A 13,578-nucleotide genomic window follows, 5' to 3' on the forward strand; every position below is an offset into this window, starting at 1 on the left:
ATATATAGTTTATTAAAACATGCAGAGCATTACAATAAAAACATCACAGCACCAGCCACCTCCTTAAAAGCAGAAGTCCATAAGGAGGAAGGGGGGGCGTGATCAGGGGAGCAGAAGGGCCTACCTGAATATCATTGTGAGGGTTCCAGTCTGAATCAAAGATGATCACCGTGTCTGCTGTGGCCAAGTTGATGCCCAAACCACCTGCCCGCGTGGAGAGCAGGAAGCAGAACTGCTGAGCTCCCGGGGCTGAAAAAGAATGAAGACCTCAGTGAGTGAATCAGGAGGTAAGACATATGAACTGGACTCAAAATTCAGAACACAAAGTTGAACTCAGAAGTCAGGCTTAGGTATTTCATGCTTGGGAGCAGATTCCCAAGTATATCATGTCACCACTCCAGAGTAAAAATTATGGCTGCCTGCTCCAAGCTATGCAAAAACACCATGCTTAACCTTCAAGTTACAAGAGACTCCAACGAAACATCAAGAATAACTTTCTGACAAAATAAAAAAAATCCTTCCAGTAGCACCTTTTTTTTTATTTTTTTGATTTTTTATTTTTTTTTATATTTTGACTATGGCAGACCAACACGGCTACCTATCTGTAACTTTCTGACAGTTAGAGCTGTTTGACAGTGGAATGTACTCCCTCGGGAGGTTGTGGACTCTCCATCCTTGGAGGTTTTTAAGCAGAGGTTGGATAGCCATCTGCCATGGATGCTTTAGTTTGGATTCCTTCATTGCAGGGGGTTGGACCAGATGACCTTTGGGGGTCCCTTCCAATTCTATGATTCACCATGAATGTCCTTTCTGGTGTGGGGTAAACAAGGCATCTATTACTGAGGAGCTGGATCCTTCAGCTGCCCAGGAAAGGCAGAAAACATACAGCCAACTTTTGCAATCTAGTCTGGATTAGCAGACTACATCCCTGTTCTGTCTCGTGACGAAGCAAGAGACAGCTGAAGAGGAGTCGCTGTTTCAGGATTTTTTGTTCCTTCTACTAGACATTCCCTATAGTGTTGCTCTGGCCTACTGGCACACCTGCAACTCCTATCCTCTGTCAGCTGACAAAGGCTGAAGTTTTGGATGCCGATTCTGGCACTGACTTCTCAACCATGACAAGACCGTTGCACCTGACCCTCATGCCCGGTTTGTAGGTTCCCCATCAGCAGCTGGCTGACCACTATGGGAGACAGGATCCTCAAATAGATATACCTTTGGTCTGATCTAGTGGGGTTCTTCTTGTGGCATGTAGATGGATTCTTACAACCCATTCTAGTCCCAATCCAGAGAGAGCCTCAACCTGAAGGAGATCCTTGGCAGGCTCCTTTCTATAGACAATTGAGGTCACGGTACTGTAATGATATATAAAGGCCAAGCCCCACCTTCTACCCTCACACATCAGGCTCACAACCTTCACAGGTAAAGGTAAAGTGACCCCTGACCATTAGGTCCAGTCGTGGCTGACTCTGGGGTTGTGGCGCTCATCTCGCTTTACTGGCCAAGGGAGCCGGCGTACAGCTTCCGGGTCATGTGGCCAGCATGACTAAGCCGCTTCTGGCGAACCAGAGCAGCACACGGAAATGCCGTTTACCTTCCCACCAGAGTGGTACCTATTTATCTACTTGCACTTTGATGTGCTTTTGAACTGCTAGGTTGACAGGAGCAGGGACCAGGCAATGGGAGCTCACCCCGTCGCAGGTATTCGCACTGCCGACCATTCGGTCGGCAAGCCCTGGGCTCCGTGGTTTAGACCACAGCACCACACGCGTCCCTTTCATACTTCAACTTTCATACTTGCCGTTAAATCTATCAATTGCCTCTTGCCGCAGGGCCCCTGTAATGCCCCCATCAATCCGTTCATACTTGTACCCTTCATAGTCAAGGAAATCCTCAAGTAGGTCCAGCATTTTTGTCATCTGGAAAAGATACCCATAAATGAGACGAGAGATCTAGTACTTCTGGAAATTCTCAGTTGGGGAAACAGGGGTGGGGGGGATGCAGAAACCACTAACACTGTGGAAAGCAAAATTGTTTGGGCTTACGAACATTCTCCACAATAAACAAGATCAAGAAAAAAGAAGAAATAATGCTAAAAATTCTCCTCCATAGCCCAAGAAACAACAGTAAACTTCTTCTTATTTCTATGCCTTTCTTTAGCCTAACAGAATTGAAATTGAGTTGTTCATATCTACTGTATACACAGAGACTGCAATTTCCTAATGCTGTATATTACTGTACAAAGTTAGTGGAAACAATTTTGAGAGAGTACTGTACAGCTAAAATAATATTTTAAAACCCTGCCTTAAAGAGCAATATCCTAAAAGAGATAATAGTTCATTGGAGAGTTTTCTTTTTCTTTCCAATTTCCACTGTAAAAAAAAACAAGAGGGGGAAGGGAGGAAGACCTTGGAAAAATGAGGAAAACCCATTTTTACCTCTGGGCATTCATATTCCTAAATGAGATTGATAGTGCCTTCGCATTCATCAATAGCATTCTTGCTGTACACTGCATGCCTGCACTTGAGACTAATTTGTTCTTACTGAACAGATGATGCCACAGAAAACAGCATCCCAACACCTTCATAGCGTTTAGGAAAAATTTATGTCATGAAATTACATTATTTGCATGCTGTAACCATAGAAAACACACAACAAGTTGTTCACATCTTTTTCTTCTTCATCCCGTCCTCCTCAACACTGTACACAGCCAGCATCCAGGTGCTCAAGGCCCCATATATCCCCCCAACCACTCTCACCTGGGAGAAGATGAGCACCCGGTGGCCCTGCTCTTTTAGCTTCCGCAACATCTTCTGCAACAGCATCAGTTTCCCAGAGGCCTTGATGAGAGCACCCCCTTCATAGGCACCGCTTGGCAACTTGGGGGATTCCTGCCAAGACAAAGCATAGCCGTCGCCATTCAAGCAGGTGGTTTCATCTGGCTGGGTCTATTCTTTACTGTCAGGGGATTAGGCAAAGGCCAGAGGCAAACTGAGGAGGTGGGCCAGTTTGCCTGCCAAAGGCAACCTATCCCTGCTCCACAACATGAGCCCACTCCTTCCAGCTGGAGAGAGCTGCCCTGGCCCTGCCCAGGCCCCTGCCAGCCGGCTGGGCAATGCAAGACATACCATCGCAGCAACAGGGAAGAGGTAGGGGTGGTTGCAGCATTTCTTCAGGTCCATCATTATGTTGAGCAAGGACACCTGGTTACCGCCACCACGGGAGTTCAAAGCTTCAAAGTTGCGGGTCAAGATATATTTATAGTATTTCCTGATTGGGCGGGGGGGGGGGGCGAGAGAAGAATGGGAACAGCAGGAGGAGAAAAAGAGTAGCATGAGAGAGACTCTCTGACCCCTCCACGTACAGAAGTATCTGCCAGATTTTTACCAAAAAGGGAGGGAGAGAAATACAGTACATTTAACATTCAATGAGTTGTCTTTTCCCATTCACCCTCCCAACAATCTGCAGGAAAGGAGACCAGAGTCTTGGGCTCTGGCATGCTTTGGTCTACTGCAAACCCCCCCCTCCAGGATGTAACTATTCTTGCAGAGAACCTAAGGACCTTGACTCTCCTCCATCCTGACCAGACCAGCTCCCGCTCCCCCAAATTCTGTTTCACTGGGTCTCTCCTCCCTGATCCAAGAGCCATCACTGCCACTTGTAAATCCATACCACGGTGCCCCCACCCCACTAGAGTCCAGGTCATATATCTGCCACCACCCTGGCACTCTGCATGGAAAGGAGAGTCCCCCATACTGCCTCTCCTCCCCCAATCCTGCCCATACTTCTGCATGGGGCTGAGCTCCACCCGGACAATGAGCTCTGTCTTGGCCGGCATGTTCTTGAAGACATCAGCCTTGAGGCGGCGCAACATATGGGGTCCCAGGAGGTCATGGAGTTTTTTTATTTGGTCCTCCTTGGAGATGTCAGCAAACTCCTCCAGGAAGCCTTCCAGGTTGCTGTGGGAAAGAGACAGAAGCTGTTACGTGTACACCTCTGGGGATATTTCAAGCCAACAAAATGCTGCACACAAGCAAGGGAAAGGAAGGGATTTGGGGCTGGGGGAAGTATCTGAAGGAGGATCTGTCACAAAGATCCCCCAAGCCTAGTGCTCAAATTAGGGCAGGTGAACAAAGGGAGGGCACCCTTAATGCAACGAAAGCCCCATCCTTCAACTTCCCCCAGTTCTAACCAAGTCATGCCCCTCCAGCTTCCTTAAAACAATGGCTTGCAGAGTGGGATCATAAAAAGTAAATTGGTTTTAAATTGCATTTTCTTTATTCATTTAAATTTTGTGACCCACCCTAAAAGATTTTGTGATTACAGACAGAATATAGAAGCATAAAAAATACAGGGGGCTGCCATATACAGTACTGCAGGGGTAGGCAACCTAAGGCCATGGGCCACAAGCAGCCACCGAAGGTCGTTTAACTGGCCCCCGAGCAGCCCCCGAACTGAGCCGCCCGCTCAGCGAGTATCCGTGTGCTGCGCTAAACTCGCTTCCGCAGTGTCGAAAATTGCTTCTGCGCAGACACAGATGCTGGCCCATGGAGGGATCTCTGCTGGAATGAACCGGCCCAGGTGAGATAAATCTTGCCGACCCCTGCAGTACTGTCTACACTGGCTGGCAGCAGTGGCTCTCCAGGGTTTCAGACAGGGACGGCTTGCCCACATTTCCTGTGCCTAGAAAGCATGGGTCCAAGCAATTTTCTGCTTGTCCTGTGCTTTCCAGGCAAGGATCCAAGTGGTTTTGCCTTTACCTCACCACATTCCCCAGAAAAACCCATTCTTTAGCACTAAATCAAGACAAACAGCAACACAAAGTGGATTTTCTAGCAAGAAATTGGCTGGGCAAACAGAATTGAGGAACCAGGGAGATTTGGCTGACGCCTTCATTATACACCTTTAGGCACCAAGTTCTTCTTCAACAAGGCCTTGGGTCGATTTAACATCCTATACTCCTTTTAAATGTGTTTGTGGAAGGGGAGGGGGGTTATTGGTTGGGGCTTTCTGTTCTTGTTTTTGTCTTGTATTTTGTGCTTTTATATTGCATTTTTAGCTTGTGAACCACCCTGAGATGTGCAGATGAAGGATGGTATACAACTGCTCTCTAAGGCACGATAATAATTACCTGGGTGATAACTGAGTTAGACTGAGTTATTCATTGAGTTATATTCATAACTGAGTTATTCATTTTGGGTGGCAGGTGGAAACCTGTCAAGGGTGCTGACTTGTAGCACAGTGGTACCTTGGTTTACGAACTTAATCCATTCCGGAAGTCTGTTCTTAAACCGAAACCGTTCTTAAACCGAGGCACGCTTTCCTTAATGAGGCTTCCCGCCACCAGTGCCCTTCCACCCTTCAAATTCCATTCTTAGACCAAGTAAAGGTCGCAAACTGGGACGCTACTTCCAGTTTTGCGGAGTTTGTAAACCAAATCGTTCATAAACAGGGCTGTTTCACAGGTACCACTGTATTAGGTTTTTAAAAATTATTTAAAGTTTTAAACTGTGCACTAATTTTTAAGGTTTTAATTTTGATGATAAGGCTCTTGTCCAGAAAAGTGACTAAACGTATTTTAAATTAATTAAATGAATAAAAGTGGATAATTTATGTGGTGTTAATGTGGTGTCAGATTTGAAGGCTGGGAAGGCAGGCTCTTTAGTTGGTAGGTGGAAAGAAATAACAAATCCACAGATGTGCAGGGGAGGGAGCACTTAATGCTTTGTAGTTCCTTTGCAAGTCTCGGAGTAAAAGACACCACCAAACCAAATAAAAATCTTTCCAGCCCTAAAGTCAATGAAAGAGGTAAGAAAGAAGCCGTCTCTTTTAGTTTCGCTAAGCCTTGGAGAGGCAAGAGCAGCTGAGGTTCCTCAGTTAACAAAGGGCAAAAATGTGAAAATGTAACCTGGCCCTCTCCACCCGCCCTAGAAAGAGCTTGAAGCCTCTACAAGTCCAGCTTCCAGTGCTGATGGGAGGAGCCCGCCCCCCATCACTAGACATCTGTTTCAGACAAACGGAAATCCCTTGTGGCCACCAGAAGTCACATTAAGTGTCACTTCGGAGTGACCAAGATGCCAGATTGCCAGCAGTGCGCATGTCTGGTCAGCAGAGGGAGCCATCCCTCCAGATATACATTTTCAGATGCCCAAATGCTCCTCTTTTATAGGTTTTCCAAACCGCTTTCTGTATAACATTCACACTAGAGCTGTGCTGTGAGGCAGATGGCCCACCACATTTTGGGATCAGCTGTTAGGCACTAGGTCTTACAATGCTGGTATGAAGGACAACTAAGAAGTGGTTATCTAGAGATTTGCTATTCACTTGTCCTTTCACATTCAGCCAAGTCTTTTTATGTCAACTGGCTCACCAGGCCCTCCTCATGCTTATGAAGGCTGAACTTATCCAAAGGCCTTCTGTGATTAGAGTGGAAGGACTCAGCCCCTCTGTTCTACCAAGTTCCAGTTGGGTGGAAGATTAGGTAGAAACTCCACCCTATGTTCAGGCTAGCTATGCACTGGATGAAAAGGTTACTGGTGGATGCAAACTTGGAAAGGAGAGGGGAAACTGTGGACAGGGACCCCAGTCTGAAGGTAGATGACAAACAGGCCAGTGTGTCAATGACAGATAGGAGAGGAGTTAAGATTAAGCCCCTCCAGCTCTCTGATTAACAGGTCTCCACAGCAAAGGGGAAGGAAGCACAAAATTAGCCATACTTGAATCTCTCGGGAGTGAGGAAATTCAGCAGGTGGAACAGCTCCTCCAAGTTGTTTTGCAAAGGAGTCCCAGTGAGCAGCAGTTTGTGGTCGATCTTATAACCGTTTAACACCCTGAAGAACTGAAAGCAAGAGCAGTACAGGCATCAGAGCACCCTTCTTCCCTCCCTCCACCTTCCTACACCCTCACCCACCACAGATGAGTCCCAAATCCTGGCATTTATCCAGGACAAGCCAGCTCAGGCTTCCCCACCACACAGCTCTCCTCACCTTGGACTGGTTGTTTTTGAGTCGGTGAGCTTCATCCACAACAAGACAGGCCCACCGGATGGAAGCCAAGGCAGCCTGGTCAATGGTGACAAGCTCATAGGAGGTAAGGAGGACATGAAATTTCACCTGAGCTTCTCTCTGAGAACAAAAAGGAGAAATACAGAAGGTGGGAAAACGTATAGCCACCATCTGCTCCATGGCACCACTGAATGCAGTTCTCCTTGATGGGGGAAGAGTTCGGAGCTCTTGTGCATTTGAAAGGCAAGCTGGCAGGCAGCATTGTGGGGCTTGGAAGCGAAGGGGTTAACGAGCTGCCTTCCGCCTCAAAGTTTGGTGGGGAGCAAAATTATATTGACCACAATCAATATCAGGCCCATGGGAAGCTGCAGAGTCAGCGCTGCTGTTGCTGTAAGGTGGGGAAAACCCCCCACTGCACTTGCCTTCATTTTAAAGGCCTTCTTTCCACCCTTCATGGCGTTGTCCTCAAAAGAAAATTCATTCTCACGGATGATGGAGCGGCTGTCTTTATCCCCTGTGTAGGTTACCACATAGAAATTGGGTGCCCACATCTGAAATTCTCGTTCCCAGTTGATGATGGTAGACAGCGGAGCACTGACCAGGAAAGGCCCTTTGGTGTGGCCCTGGTGGAGGGGGGGGAGAGAAAAGAGGAAGAGCATGAAATCACATGTGAACTGGAAGGAACCTTCCTGTCTGCAGCTCGGGAGGAGTCAAAAGAGGCCACCGGCAGCTCCCAGCCCTGACTCAGCCTGATGCAGCAATTCTCAGGCTCTTTGCTTTTGGCTCCCAGGGGCTCAGCTAGGCAAAGAGAAATCCATTCATAAAACGCTGGCTGCCAGAATGAGCAAGGTTCTCCTGTGGCTCTGCTGGGATCACTGACACGCAGCCAGTCACAGCAGCTGTTCATACAGAAGTAACAGCTGTTCACAGAAGGACCCTTTGCCTGGGGCTGATGCACTCCTCCCACCAGACGTTCATTCAGCACCAACACTGTGCTAGGCGGTATACAGAACACGGAGACCTCATATGGTCAGTGCCCAAAAGACATACAATCTACATCACACAAGGCTGGCGATGGCTCCACACGTTATGAATGCAGTAGGAAGCACCAGCACAACACGGATGCTTCCAACATGGAACAGGTAATCAGGCAGATGTCACAGACAGATTTGCATGTATCTGGGAAATCTGGCCCCATCAGGTTTCCCAGATGCATTCACGCTCGTGTTCAGAGAAGCATATGCACATTGTGTGCTTCCCACGTCATCACCAACAAAGAAGCTGCCCTACAACAGAGATTAAATGTGCACCTTTTCTTTTGTGGAGGAGGGCTGCCTGCTGCCAGATATTTCTGTTATGGGGAAAAGAATCTGGGGCAATGTGACAGGATCCGCCCCACTCATGGTGTGGGATCAGCAGCTGGAGCAGACAGCAACTCAGCTGCTCGCTTAAGCAAAGGGCTTTCCCTTGCCTCACCACCTTTCAGAAAAGCCTGCGGCTCTAGTACTTCAGCAAGATGTCTTGGCAAAGCAGGCACTCATTGGGAGGCTGCCATGAGGAGGTCAAGACAGGAGGTGGTTGGGGCAGAGGAGGACAGCAGGGAGGGAGCACTTGAGGTCTAGCTCATGCTGACGGGTAGGATCCTGCAGAAATAGTTCAGCTCCAGAACACTCGAGAAGCTTGGGAGAGCAGGGAGGCCAAACTCCAAACAACAAACGAGGTCCGTCTCCCTTCAGAAACCCTGAAGGGAAACCCCAAATAAAACGAGAGCTAAGGCGGAGGTTTTGAGGGAAGTAACAAGTGGCAGGAAACTTGCTTTATGGCATCCAAAGCATATTGGAGGAGAATAGTCGGTGGCTTCAATCTGGTTGGAGAACAGTGGAAGTGAATGGATGGGCCTGAGGTAGGAAGCAAAGAGAATCTCTTCCATTCCATTTCAGAGGGGGAGAGGGGCTAGGCAAACAGGGAATGGGGGCTCAGGAGTAGTATGGGGGCACTTTTAGTTGTTTTGAAAGGTGGAACTGGGTAAACAAAGACAAAGTTGGCAAAAGCAACTTTATTGGCTTTCTTTCTTGGAAAGACGCAAGGGGTCTGGAGTAAGTGGGAGAGTTTCACTGGAAGGTTTATAACCCATTTCCCCCCTCTGTCCCATGTACACCCCTGTTCTCCTTCCTCTACTTTTAGGACTGTGAGCTTTTAGGACAGGAAGCCAGCACTTTCTTTGTAACACTTGGGACGGCGCATGATCAGAAAAGGAAGAGAACCAGTTCAGAAATCCTGGGTCACAGCATAAGGAAAGGGCCATGCAATGACATGTAAATGTTAGGTTTCCACAGGAGGCAGGGGCAGTGGCGGGGGGAAGGAGAGAGAGAGACTCACATACTTTGGACAATGGAAAAGAGAGCGAACATGCCCAGGCCACCACTCCTGGCTTACCTCCCTGTACAGCGAGTACAAGAAGACAATAGTCTGGATCGTCTTGCCTAGGCCCATCTCATCTGCCAGAATGGTGTCTGTGCTCTGGGCCCAGGAGAACCGCAGCCAGTTCAGGCCTTCCAGCTGATACATGTGCAGTGTGCCCCCTGTGGACGTGATGAAGCGTGGCTGGCTGTCATACTTCACCGTGGGCTGCAAGGATGTCCGGAGAGAGAGAAGCAGAGAGGTGAGAGCCATGCACACAAACGGACAGAGGCTCGCTCCCTTCTGGACACCACCCCTGAAATGATCCCCATTTAAAACGTCTTGGGCCCATCAGCTGCACAGAGCTTTCCTCTTTGTCAGGCTGCACTCCCTTCCCAGCCTAGTGCTGCAGCATCAAGGGTGAGTGGCTGCACTGCTAGCCACCACCCCAGAGCTTACATCGTTGGTGGGGGAGTTGGGCGGGTCCTCTGACGTCAGCTCCTTCTTCTTCTTCTTGTACTTCCTGGGCTGGGCAGGGTCTTCACCCATTATCAGCTCTCTAGATAGTGAGGGGGGGTGGATAGAGAGGAAGGCCCCATTGTGTCTCACTCAGGAATCTCAGGCATGGCCCATGGTGCACTGGGCCAGGCAGCTCAATCCTGCCCTGCTCAGTGCCTCCCTCCCCACCGCCACCCTCATAGTTTCCTCACCTGTGAAACCAATAGGCCTGCTTCTGGTACTCATAGTCGGGAATCGACATCTCATCCTCCTCCCACGTGGACTGGTCGTAGGAAAGGTCACGCCATTTCACCAGGTAGTGGTAGTTGCCCTTTTTGTCAATGCTGCACGCAGTAAATTCACAGCGCAAAGAGAAAAGAGAGAAAGAAGCAAAAAGAAAAGAACACACACAAACTGGGTTTGCTTACTCTGTTTCACCGAAAGGCATCTGATGGGATTAAGTCAACAAAGGCCACCATGGCTAAGCCGGTGAATATCATGAAGATATGGAAATCTTTTAGAAGGATTCTCTTGGTGAAACGCACAAAGGTCACGTTCAAATCCATTTTATTCTTCAGAACCTTGAGGATTAAATATTCTTTAAAGAAAGGTGGGGTTCCCAGGAGTGACCAGGCTGCCAACACCTATACCTCAATTACTCCCCGCTGGATGACCCCACTTATGCCCACCGCAAAGTATCCAACACACACCTAGGTCTCATCAGGACTAACAGTGCATTGGCCGTGGACTATGGTACAAGCAGCTAAACCTTCCCGGGTCCAGGGACCACATTCAAAACTGACCGATGTCCGAGGGCTGCATGCATGCACACCACACACACACATGCTTGCCAGATATGCAGCATGCACAAACCAAACACATGCAGATCACACACACACATATGCTGGCACACACCACACTACGATGTATACATGGCACTCATCCCCATTGCAGTGCTGGGCTGAGAGGAAAGGAGAGAGGTTCAAGCCAGCATTGTGATGGGGAAGAAAGCCCCACTGGTTGACCTTACAAAGGTTCCTCCTTCCTGTGCTGTGCCGTTGGCAGGAGGTCTTAATGCTCAGGAAACAGGAAGGAGTATGCCTTCCTGTTTCCTGATCAGGAAGACCTTCCAGCAAAAGAGTTGCTTTTGCAGAGAAGAGGAGCTCAGTTTTGTCAATGCCTGTCAACCACCTGCAGTGGTTTAGTGGGCCAGATCTGACCCGAGGGCTGCAGGTCACCACCCTTGAGCCATGGCATCATTGTGATGGGGGATGAACTATGCGCACACAAGTGTGCACATGCACACACACACACAAGCTGACCTATGGTTTATAACACGGTGGATGGTCATCCAGTCAGGCTTGATGCCATAGCGGTAGTATTTCTCCTCCATCTCGGCATAGAAAGGATCCTTGTTCTTCCTCTTCTCACTCTTCCCATCGTCATCACCAGAACCGTAGTCAAGCAGCGGGGGCTCATCCATGTCGTTCTTTCGTTGGTAATTCCTGTACATCACCAGGTGGAAAATCTCAAGCTGGGATTTGTGGGGGGGGGAGGGGGCAGAGAAAGGGAAGAAAAAAGAAAGGTGAGAAACTGAGTAGACGTGAATGAGAAAGATAAGGATTTGAATCAAATGCTGATACAGAAAACCCACTGCGGCCGCACCCCTGATCAGTGGCCATCTAACCTCTGCCATGATGGGTCAAGTGAAACAGCACACATGGTTCTGATGAAGCCAGTGACATGCCTAAAGGAGGCTCACACACAGGGCATCCTGATGATGGTGATCTCTATGCTCAGCATCCAGTCATTAGAAGTAGTTGGGACATAGAGTAGTTGGGACTTCTGCTTATCATTGGCATTGACAGACATGTGTTGTTGTTGCTGCTACTGCTCTCCCGTTCTAATATACCACCTTTCAAATGGACATGGTTTTTGCACGAACAGGCTGGCACCTTTCCTGGCTGCCCGTGCCCAGAGAGCAACAGCAGAACAACACTGCTGGAGCTGGAGTCCTGGGAGGTGCTGGGGAGAGGTGGCAGTCCTTGGGGGCAGAAGAGAAGGAATGAAGAAGTTCACCCCAGCCCACGGTTGTGCTGACACTGATTTAAGTTTATGCCGAAGGACGAAGGCAGGACAAAGATCAGAAGCAAGCTGCCCAAGGACTGAATGATGCTATGTGGAGCGGTTCAAATGCCCAGACACTGCAAGCTCTTCCTATGTGCTGTTGACAGAACTGTCACCCCACCATTCATTTCCAGTTTTGGGGTCCCGCACTCTCTGATGAGGCATGGAGTTTTATCCAAAGGCATAGCTGCCTCAGCCCCAAGTTTAGTCAAAGTTGTACCTGCAATTCCTTTATCCAGGAGCAGTGCCAATAGGACAGCCCGACCCACTTGACGAAGAATTCGCGCTCGGAACGACCCTGCAGAGACTTGGGTGGTGGGTCGTCTGGGTTGGCATCGGGCGGCAGGGCGACAGCGACTGGTGTCGGAGGCTCCCCCCATCGCCAGTGCAGGATTTTTTGGACCCGTCCCTTTAGCATGGGACACTGGGGATGGGAAAGAGAAGGTGTCAGAGACACAGGGAGTCTGGCCACCCACCAAAGCCTCTTGTCCAGGAGGCAACCCTTTATGTAACCAGTGAGCCTTACTGACAAGTAAATGCATTGGCTGGTCTCTCTCTCTTACCCTCTTCTCACAGCACAGCCACTCCTCCCCCACCCCGAAATCCAGCATGATGCCCTCTCTCCCAGTGCCCTCACCGTGCAACGGGGACACAGCCATTCCCCATTAGGGATCTCAGGAAGCGGCGGGTTGAGGCAGTGGATATGGTAGGATGAGATGCAAGCATCACAACACAAGAGCTCGCCCCCGTCCTTACAGACGCGGCAGTATTCCATGTGATCGTCCTCCTCCTCCTTCTCAGCATCGTCCAGCTCCCCTTCGTACTCTTCTTCCTCCTCCTTTGGCTCCCACTGCACCCCTTCTTTTTCCTGCAGGCGAGGGACACGACACACCCAGAGAGAGAGAGCTGGATTATGATATAGGGGTCATGCAAGTAGGAGCACTTGGAGCTGCAAACAGCAGAAGCCAGAGCCTATCCAGCAACTACGGTTTTCTGATGAATTTCAGACTCATGGGTTTCTGTTTCTACACAGCCTGAATTCTCGGCAAAGGAAAATGAAGTATGTAGAAGACTCACAGCTTTAAAAGCCCAGAGTAGCTCTCAAAAATTAATTTAGGTACTAGCTTCAACAGCACATGTGCTAAATATTTTTTTAAATATAATTTTTCAAAGAGATCCAGATCCTTGCAGCCAATAATAGCAGGATCTGGGTTCCTAGTACAGCATCAGAAGAGCAAGTATCCCCACTTCAATTGCATTAGTCTTTGTGGTACGAGAATATGCCAGGGTTTTGAAACCACAAGGCATCTGAATGGACCAATCAGAGTCCTTCCACTGAACCCCAGCCCCTGCCTCCTTGTCCCTATGCACACAGCACCCCCCAAAGTCCCTCTTTTCCCACCATCCCTAACCCAAGCACTAATTTAAAACAAAGGGAGGGAAAGGACAGTTTTGCACTCAGAAGGTGAACTAGAAAGTGCAAGTTCGTTGTTTTTTGCACCATCTATCCCAGCTACAGTATCTGAATTTTCAGAGCTTGATATTTTGG

The 13,578-nt window shown here is 48.9% G+C and overlaps 1 protein-coding gene across 4 annotated transcripts in view; it reads right to left on the minus strand.

Moving 5' to 3' along the window:
- Positions 1-13,578, minus strand: part of CHD3 (chromodomain helicase DNA binding protein 3) — a 58,188-nt gene that overhangs the window by 15,783 nt on the left and 28,827 nt on the right. For all 4 annotated transcript variants that reach the window (XM_080979581.1, XM_080979582.1, XM_080979580.1 and 1 more), the window contains exons 9-22: positions 12,667-12,897; positions 12,250-12,453; positions 11,225-11,436; positions 10,115-10,246; positions 9,864-9,963; positions 9,441-9,632; positions 7,427-7,627; positions 6,987-7,124; positions 6,717-6,838; positions 3,786-3,959; positions 3,129-3,270; positions 2,760-2,891; positions 1,802-1,919; positions 125-249 (exon numbers count right to left, since the gene is read on the minus strand). In XM_080979581.1, coding sequence (XP_080835707.1) covers positions 125-249; positions 1,802-1,919; positions 2,760-2,891; positions 3,129-3,270; positions 3,786-3,959; positions 6,717-6,838; positions 6,987-7,124; positions 7,427-7,627; positions 9,441-9,632; positions 9,864-9,963; positions 10,115-10,246; positions 11,225-11,436; positions 12,250-12,453; positions 12,667-12,897 — 2,223 coding nt within the window. The remainder of the gene's footprint in view (positions 1-124; positions 250-1,801; positions 1,920-2,759; positions 2,892-3,128; positions 3,271-3,785; positions 3,960-6,716; positions 6,839-6,986; positions 7,125-7,426; positions 7,628-9,440; positions 9,633-9,863; positions 9,964-10,114; positions 10,247-11,224; positions 11,437-12,249; positions 12,454-12,666; positions 12,898-13,578) is intronic.

Source organism: Podarcis pityusensis (assembly GCF_964106645.2).
Source record: "Podarcis pityusensis genome assembly, chromosome: 13".
In the NCBI taxonomy this organism is placed as follows: domain Eukaryota; kingdom Metazoa; phylum Chordata; class Lepidosauria; order Squamata; family Lacertidae; genus Podarcis; species Podarcis pityusensis.